The 10,000-nt window shown below is 33.9% G+C and overlaps 2 protein-coding genes across 3 annotated transcripts in view; one reads left to right on the top strand and one right to left on the bottom strand.

Moving 5' to 3' along the window:
- lcp1 (lymphocyte cytosolic protein 1 (L-plastin)) overlaps window positions 1–6,065 on the bottom strand; it is an 18,250-nt gene extending 12,185 nt beyond the window's left edge. The window contains exons 1-2 of the mRNA XM_084122429.1: window positions 5,947–6,065; window positions 1,052–1,140 (exon numbers count right to left, since the gene is read on the bottom strand). Of these exons, the coding sequence (XP_083978555.1) occupies window positions 1,052–1,118 (67 nt within the window). The 5' untranslated portion in view covers window positions 1,119–1,140; window positions 5,947–6,065. The remainder of the gene's footprint in view (window positions 1–1,051; window positions 1,141–5,946) is intronic.
- lrrc63 (leucine rich repeat containing 63) overlaps window positions 5,959–10,000 on the top strand; it is a 23,491-nt gene continuing 19,449 nt past the window's right edge. The window contains exon 1 of one of the 2 annotated variants that reach the window (XM_084122431.1): window positions 5,959–6,099. The gene's annotated coding sequence lies outside the window, so the exon portion shown is untranslated. The remainder of the gene's footprint in view (window positions 6,100–10,000) is intronic. The other variant, XM_084122430.1, reaches the window with a different exon arrangement.

Genomic DNA, 10,000 nt, shown 5'->3' with positions numbered 1-10,000 from the left:
CCGAATCACTCTAATGAACGGATTCTTTTAATGAATCGCTCAAAAGAATCTTGAATCAGTGTTGTTTTAGTATTATTTATATTCTATTTTAATATTTTTAATTAGCTTATATTTTTATGTTTTCAGTAGTGAAACGATTAATCGCATCCAAAATAAAAGCACGTATGCATGCATGTATATATTTAAGAAATATTTACTTGAATATATACTGTATATATACTTATAATTTATATTATATAGAAATATAAATATTTTATATATAAATAACACATTTTTCTTAAATATGTACATGCATGCGTGTGTATTTATATATACAAAATAATTATACACAGTACACACACATATTATGTAAACACAATTTTTTATTTTGGATGCGATTAATCGCGATTAATTGTTGCCCAGCACTATTTTTCATTTTTCATTTTTGTTTTAGTCGTTTTGCCTTTTTCATTTGTTTATTTAGCTTTAATTTATTATTTGAGTTTTAGTCATTTTACTACTTAAACTTATTTATTTCAGTTACTTCATGACCAGTGTAGTACTTAAACTTATTTATTTCAGTCAGTTGCCATGTTGCAAGTTTTGTCATTTTAAGATTTTAAATCTTTATTTCAATGAATAAAATAGATTTTTAAAAGTTTCTTAGTTTTAGTTAACAATTACAACACCGGTTTAAGTCAGTCGAATAAAATTATTATTCAACTTAATAAAATTATTATTCGAATAAAAAATCGAATAAAAAATTGAATACAATTATTATTCGATTTAATAATATTATACATAAAATTAAAATTATTTTAATGAATCATTCAAAAACTCAAGTTATTGGTTTGAATCACTCTAATGAACTTATTATTTTCACGAATCATTCAGAAGGTTTCAGTGCAATAAATATGAATAAGAACTATTATTTTTGTTAAGAAACTTAAAAGTGCTAAAAAGGATTACTCATAAAGTTGCTGAGGAACCGGAAGTGTAGAGAGGAAATCAGATTTGAAACCAGTTATGAGCCAGTCAGATCTATAGCTTTCACACTGCATCGTTCACTCACCGACTTTGCTGAAGGCCTCTCTCAGGTCCTCCATCTCCTCCGCTGGGATGTGTGTTGTGCCCGCCATCTCTCACTGATAGATAGATCACCTGTGAACAAGAGAGAGATTGTGTTTGTGTTCTGCTGATGTGCAAACATCTACTAGCTCAATGATAGGGTTTATTAAACAGTGGATAGAGAGATGAAGCAGCTGATATTTAAAGGGGTGGTTGATTATGATTTCACTTTTCTAACTTTAGTTAGTGTGTAATGTTGCTGTTTGAGCATAAACAACATCTGCAAAGTTACAACGCTCAAAGTTCAAAGCAAAGGGAGATATTTGCTTTTAAAGAAATCGCTTTTTAAGGACTACAACAAACGGCTGGTAGAAACTACCAACCCTAAAATTTGCATAAACCCCCCCTCCAGAACACGATTTATAGAATCATAAAATAGAATATAGAATATAAAAATATCTGTGGGGTATTTTGAGCTAAAACTTCACATACACACTCTGGGGACATCAGAGACTTATTTTACATCTTGTGAAAAGGGCATTATACCACCCCTTTAAAACACCCTCCGTTTGAACAATCAAAACATCCAGTATTTCAAATGTTTTGATAATGTTTTTTCTTGGTTATTATGCAAACGTTCCATTTTGCAAACATTACGGGAATGTTACTTTTGAATGTTCTCTGAACATTCTGAAACAAGCAGTAACATTTAAAGGAGCCGTATGTAAGATTGTGGCCAAAACTGGTACTGCAATCACTTTCAAATTACTGTAGAGCGGTGTATCCCCTCCCCCTCCCCCTGACTCGAGGTTGCCAGATAGGCTGCAGGATCCAGCATGAACGTTTGTAGCTGCAGCTGTGGTAACTAGAGCTGAGCTGGCAACCCGGATGCTGAAACACTACTGACTTCGTGATTAGTAGATAGGTGGAGGGTGGCGCTTCAGGCCAAAACACAAGATGACAACATCAACATCAGTTGAGGGCTGCAACTTCACTTTTTAAATGACAATATCCTGGCCGTACTACTGTTGTCAGTGATATAAGTATTTGAAATGAACATGATTTCTTAATGTCTAGTGAAATATCAGGGCCATTTTATGATTAATTGAAATACATTTCTTACATACAACTCCTTTAAATAATATTAGATGAATGTCTTACTAAACATTTCAGAAAAAAATAGTGGTGTGTAACAATACCCTCATGTCACGATTCGATACATATCACGATACTGAACTCACAATACGATATTATTGCGATACTCCAAGACATGTGATAAAAGGTTAACAAAAAATGTACTGTTGATTAAAATGCTAACTTTGGTGTACATTGTGTGTGTAAATGAATAGACTTGGACTTGGTGCTGAAACCCAATGCAGGACAATAGAGACACCAGAATAACAATATTCATGATTCTGAAGCTGAAAATACAGAATTATTTTAGACAAATATGATTTCACTCTTTCACTGACTAGATGTATTTAAAATAATGTAAGCCACTTTTTACTGGTAACATCAGACATTTGGCATTATCAGAACACACAGATATTCCCCCATTGCATTATTATACATTATATTCAACATTAGGCCTATATATACTCACACTGTAATTTTTATTTTGGGTGAATTATACACAACACATATTATCACTATCCACAATACATATTGTTGCATTTTTGTATTGCGATAAAAAATAAATAAAAAAAAACATTCCATGGCCAATGCATAAATAATGTTTTTGTGTTCACGTTTTGAGGACATTATTACAGATCAGAAATCGTTCATAACTTTGAGAAGAACGTTAGCTGTGTTAGTTTGTCCTTCTAACATTCTCCTGTCTGATCAACGCGAGGGTTTTGTAACGACATGAAGTGAAGACGCAAACATGCCATCCAGAGGCTTGAGCAAGACCGTTCATACCGGAAGTGGCTGTTGCTTCTGGCTTTTGAGTAACAGCATGTGGTTTGAGGAGACGACATTAAAAATATAGCTTAGCAGAGCATAATCATAGTACAAGATGAGAATTATACATGGTTATGTATTGCAACCTGGAGCAATGACAGTGAACTTTACAGTAGGTTTACAGCAGTTACGCAAATATAAAGAAAGCAAATTCGCATTAGAAGACTAACTTCCCGCTTCTGAAAGTGTGAGGTGTGTGTGACGTGATGAACGTCCTGAACGTTAACAAACGCAGAAGTATGTCAGCAATCATGGAAGAGGTTTAAAGCTTGTGTTTTTACACTGCTGCTTCACCTCAGGATTTGTGCAAACATTACGTTTTGCTAACGTCCCCATTAAGTATTGAAAAACGGTATTTCTAGGGGTGTAACAATACATCGTGTCACAATATATCGCAATAAAAAAAAAATGCAACAATATATAATATATGTATGTATATAGTTCACCCAAAATAAAAATTGCTGTGTGAGAAAAATTCAAGTTTACAGAGTTTTAGTGTCAATACTACATTAAACTACTGTAGGCTATATAATGTTGAATATAATGTATAATAATGCAATGAGGGAATATTTGTGTGTCCTGATAATGCCAAATGTCTGATGTTACCAGTAAAAAGTGGCTTACATTATTTGAAATATATATATAGTGAGTGAAAGCATATTCGTCTAAAATAATTCTGTATTTTCAGCTTCAGAATCATGAATATTGTTATTCTGGTGTCTCTATTGTCCTGTGCTTTGGGTTTCAGCACCAAGTCCAAGCAAATGTTTTGTTAACCTTTTATCATACCGGTATGTCTTGAAGTATCGTAATAACATCGTATGGTGAGTTCAGTATCGTGATATGTATCGAATAACGATACATGAGGGTTTCGTTGAATGTTCAATAAACATTCAAAACGTCCAGTTTATCTCTTCGTTATGAGAAAGTTAATAGAACATTCCATTTTGCAAACATGGAACGTTACTTTTGAACGTTCTCTGAACATTCCGAAACAAGTTGTAACATTTAAAAAATGTTTGATGAACGTCCAACTCTGAACAAACATCCTATTAACGTTACAGGAAGAACATTTGCTTATATAACTTTCCCTGTTAGCCTGGAGTTTATATCTCCAGAAAACAGCTTATACTGAGACATTTCTTCCTTGAAACTGTCTTTGTAACAAAACTATAAAACACATTTAGTTGTGTGGATAATGAAGCAGGGCTCGTTTGTGATTTCAGTTCTATCAGACGGATGCTTTATATCACTGCGTTTAACATGCAAATGTTGCTCTGTTTAAAGTGATGTCTGTTCAGCTCAGTGAAATAATCAGATACTGCTGCACATTTGCATCTTCATGACAGCTATAAGTGCTTTTTATCAGCATAAATCATCATGAGGATAATGTTTAGCTGAGAACTATTTTGGTAACACTTTACAAGCAGGTTTCATTTGTTAACGTTAGTTAAGATGAACTAACCATGAACAATACTTCTATTCAGCACATTTATACTTTTTTTAAATTAAAAATTGTATCTGTTAACATTAGTTAATGCACTGTGAATTAACATGAATATAAACATGTTTATTTAACAAAGGTTAATAAAAGCTGTAAAAAAAACAAACCATTGCTCATTGTAAGTTAATGTTAGTTAATACAGTAACTAGATTGACTTTGTTAAGTGTTACCACTATTTTATTTTATTTTTTCTTTTTCAGTCTCTTTAAACACTTGAGCAATAGAACAACTGTTAGTTATTTCAGTATCATTTCAAAATGTCTGCTTTCAGCCCTTCACATGTGCTCTGCTCTTCCTCTTTCACATGTGCATTCTGCTTTTGTTTTAGCTCAGCCTAGAAATAAAAAATGATATAATCGATTCTGCTGCTGCACATCCCACTCTTTGCAAAGGTGTTAATGACACTTTAAGTCTCTTGGCTCTGAGATGTAAGATGGAGCACAGTATAGATGCTGTAGAACGAAGCAATAACTTCATGCACTTGTTGCACAGCCGAACCACAGGTTTCCTGTTCCTTTAACCGCAGCGCAAAGCTTCACTTCTGCTTCAGATTACATTCAACACTCAAAAACCCCCAAAACTTTATGACAAACTGAAACTCTGAGAGCACACTTAAAATCTGTAATTCAAAATTTTATAAAAATTCATGATTGTTTGCCATTTCTCATGCTACCATACTGGACATATCACATGCATTGGAAAAGCAAAGTTATTAAATTAAATGGCAATGGCAAATGTGAGCCTTTTCACTCTCAGATGTTTGGACTCGGCTGTATAATAGGTAATATAAATATGTTTTAAGAACATGTTGTTAACGTTCCCTTTAAGTTATAAAAACGTCATTTCTCAATGTTTCAAATGTTTAACTTTTTTTTTTCTTATTTATGCAAACATTAAGGAAACATTCTATTTTGCAAACATTATGGAATGTTACTTTTGAATGTTCTCTGAACATTCTGAAACAAGTAACTTTAAAAAAATGACAAACGTACAACTACAACGTTTCAGAAAGTTCCATAAACGACGTAGAAATAATGTTTTTGAGAACATAATCACAGACCAGATAACATTCTATTAATGTTACTGGATGAACGTTTGTTCATAACTTGCCAGAACGTTCTGAGAAAGTTCCCTGTATTTTGTCATCTGTTGCATTAATATTCAACTAAATCTATGAAATGCATCACATATGAAGATGAATAATGTTGATAATATCAGCTGTTGCATTAATTTTCAACTAAATCTATCAAATGCATTACATGTGAGGATGAAGCACAAACATTTATATAATCAACTAAAGCTGTTTAAATGATTAGTACACATGATCTGATCAGGATCTGGAAGTTTCAGGCTGTTTCTCATTTGAAGAGTGCAGCATCTGTCAGACTCGATACACTCGACAAACACAGATAGTGATGATGTGCGTCTCTTACCTGCAGATGATGGTGGACTTCAGGGTGGATCTGTGTCTGGTCACTTTCTGAGCTTCTGCTGTGACTCTATTCAAATGTGAGAGGAAGGAAGTGACATACACGGAGGCCTACACGACAGTGGAAACAGGAACACACGGTCTATGTCTTTATAAGGTAAAACGCTTGACATCTGCACACAGCAACAAACATGATCGACATCTGACAGCATCTGTCACTACTCTGAGATTTAACAGTGCTAAGGTTTGATCTTGTGAAATGGTCAATTCAAGAATGTCACCAGAAGTTTGGGTGTACAAATGCCATCGTTTAAGAAACATCCTCGGGAAGAAGTGTAATCTATATTTGACTGTGTAACATGATTATTATTATCAGTCCTGAGTGTCATGAGTAATGTGCCATTTTTTTCTTATGTGTTTTTATTGCTCTTAGGGCATGAAAAACAAGATTTTAACTTTTTTTTTTACACAATTTTTTTTTTGTTGAAAAAGAGATTTGCAGAAATCCACTTGAGTGGACAGTATGCATTTGGTTCTAGAGATTAAACATAATACAGTAATAACAAAGCAATACTGTGTGTACTTAATAAACCAATGAATAAAATTATATGAAATCATGTAAACACTATAAAATATATAAAAAAAATATAATACAGCTTCAGTTACTGCAAACGCAATTGAGTTTGTTCCCGTTCCACCAGCAAACGGAGAACTTCATACAAGTTGAACATTGCGTGACCTTTAATGTGTGTTGCATAATCAGATTACTTTAGGATGTAGCGAGCAAAGTAACGCATTACAGGTAACGTGCGTTACATAATCAGATTACTTTAGGATGTAACGAGTAAAGTAACGCATTACAGGTAACGTGTGTTACATAATCAGATTACTTTAGGATGTAACGAGTAAAGTAACGCATTACAGGTAATGTGTGTGTTGCATAATCAGATTACTTTAGGATGTAACGAGTAAAGTAACGCATTACAGGTAATGTGCATTACATAATCAGGTTACTTTAGGATGTAACGAGCAAAGTAATGCGTGTTACAAAATCAGATTACTTTAGGATGTAACGAGTAAAGTAACGCATTACAGGTAACGTGTGTTACATAATCAGATTACTTTAGGATATAACGAGTAAAGTAACGCATTACAGGTAACGTGTGTTACATAATCAGATTACTTTAGGATGTAACGAGTAAAGTAACGCATTACAGGTAACGTGTGTTACATAATCAGATTACTTTAGGATATAACGAGTAAAGTAACGCATTACAGGTAACGTGTGTTACATAATCAGATTACTTTAGGATATAACGAGTAAAGTAACGCATTACAGGTAACGTGCGTTACATAATCAGATTACTTTAGGATGTAACGAGTAAAGTAACGCATTACAGGTAACGTGTGTTACATAATCAGATTACTTTAGGATGTAACGAGTAAAGTAACGCATTACAGGTAATGTGTGTGTTGCATAATCAGATTACTTTAGGATGTAACGAGTAAAGTAACGCATTACAGGTAATGTGCATTACATAATCAGGTTACTTTAGGATGTAACGAGCAAAGTAACGCGTGTTACAAAATCAGATTACTTTAGGATGTAACGAGTAAAGTAACGCATTACAGGTAACGTGTGTTACATAATCAGATTACTTTAGGATATAACGAGTAAAGTAACGCATTACAGGTAACGTGTGTTACATAATCAGATTACTTTAGGATGTAACGAGTAACATACCGCATTACAGGTAACGTGTGTTACATAATCAGATTACTTTAGGATGTAACGAGTAAAGTAACGCATTACAGGTAACGTGTGTTACATAATCAGATTACTTTAGGATGTAACAAGTAAAGTAACGCATTACAGGTAACGTGTGTTACATAATCAGATTACTTTAGGATTTAACGAGTAAAGTAACGCATTACAGGTAATGTGCGTTACATAATCAGATTACTTTAGGATGTAACGAGTAACATACCGCATTACAGGTAACGTGTGTTACATAATCAGATTACTTTAGGATATAACGAGTAAAGTAACGCATTACAGGTAACGTGTGTTACATAATCAGATTACTTTAGGATGTAACGAGTAACATACCGCATTACAGGTAACGTGTGTTACATAATCAGATTACTTTAGGATGTAACGAGTAAAGTAACGCATTACAGGTAACGTGTGTTACATAATCAGATTACTTTAGGATGTAACAAGTAAAGTAACGCATTACAGGTAACGTGTGTTACATAATCAGATTACTTTAGGATTTAACGAGTAAAGTAACGCATTACAGGTAATGTGCGTTACATAATCAGATTACTTTAGGATGTAACGAGTAACATACCGCATTACAGGTAACGTGTGTTACATAATCAGATTACTTTAGGATGTAACGAGTAACATACCGCATTACAGGTAACGTGTGTTACATAATCAGATTACTTTAGGATGTAACGAGTACAGTAACGCATTACAGGTAACGTGTGTTACATAATCAGATTACTTTAGGATGTAACAAGTAAAGTAACGCATTACAGGTAACGTGTGTTACATAATCAGATTACTTTAGGATTTAACGAGTAAAGTAACGCATTACAGGTAATGTGCGTTACATAATCAGATTACTTTAGGATGTAACGAGTAACATACCGCATTACAGGTAACGTGTGTTACATAATCAGATTACTTTAGGATGTAACGAGTAAAGTAACGCATTACAGGTAACGTGTGTTACATAATCAGATTACTTTAGGATGTAACAAGTAAAGTAACGCATTACAGGTAACGTGTGTTACATAATCAGATTACTTTAGGATTTAACGAGTAAAGTAACACATTACAGGTAATGTGCGTTACATAATCAGATTACTTTAGGATGTAAGTAATGCGTTACTAGTATTATGTAATCACTTTTTTAATGTAACTTGCATTCTAATTATACAAATACATTTATTTACAGCCAAAAAAAAGCGTTACTGCAGATGAAGTATTTTCAAGAACAACAGTCACAGTAATAGTTGTTGCTGAAATATAGCTAGTGATGCATGATGTCCAATTTAGTGGATAGATGATTAATCAGAATTTCCTCCCAATCTAAAATCAATATTTGAAAAATGTAACAGTGATATGACTCCTAAGATGGTACTTGATGCTACAAAAAAATGTTTTTACCTGCAAGAGTCTCCTAGATATTCCTTGTGTTGGAAACTCAGAATCGAAGACCAGTAGACTTTGGGATCACGTTCAAGAAGTTATTCTTTATTGAGGACTTCGCGTTGACGTGGCTGCAGTTCGTCCAAAGTCTGACTAAGTGGACGTTCTCATACAGTTTATATACATTTAGGGGCAGGAACCAAAACTTTGTGATGAGACAGGTTTAGGAACCTGTTCTAGACTGAGAGTGCTGCCCATCCTAATCCACTCAGCATATCTATTCAAATGCTGAGACCCGAGTACAGGACTGGCAGGACTCTCTTGCTGAAACACAAGCTCCAAGAGCCATTAAGAGTTTCAGTAAAACAGGACTGACCGGAGTCTTTTGCTAGAAAACTCTGATAATAATAATTTATACCTAACCTTAACATGCTAAATTCAATGTAAACCTAAATTAAACATTTTAATAAATTTGTAATACAACACTTATTTCTTTGACATTCGCATAACCAAGAGACGTTTCTAAGGGCCGGTTCACACAGATCATGTTTTTCTATGCCACTGGAGTCCATCAACTCTTTCCCATTGTTTTACAATGTAAACACATGCTAGACAGACGTCTTTAACCGTTTCACTCACGTCTAGCATCTTTTGCAGCATGGCATTATAAATACGCGGCACTCAAGTTATAATAAGTTCAACTTTGAAGGCCTTGTTTTTGTTCCACTGACCTGTGCAGCGTGTTTTTTTAAAAGGATAGTTCACCCAAAAATAAAAATTCTCACCCTCAAGTTGTTTGAAACCTCTATGCATTTCTGTCTTATGGGTAACCAAACGGTTTATGGACCCCATTGACTTCCATAGTATGGAAGACAAAAATACAATTGAAGTAAAT

Source organism: Abramis brama (assembly GCF_963993115.1).
Source record: "Abramis brama genome assembly, chromosome: 8".
In the NCBI taxonomy this organism is placed as follows: Eukaryota; Metazoa; Chordata; class Actinopteri; order Cypriniformes; family Leuciscidae; genus Abramis; species Abramis brama.
The sequence above is the reverse complement of the archived record's forward strand: the minus strand, read 5'-3'. Positions and strand labels throughout refer to the sequence as shown.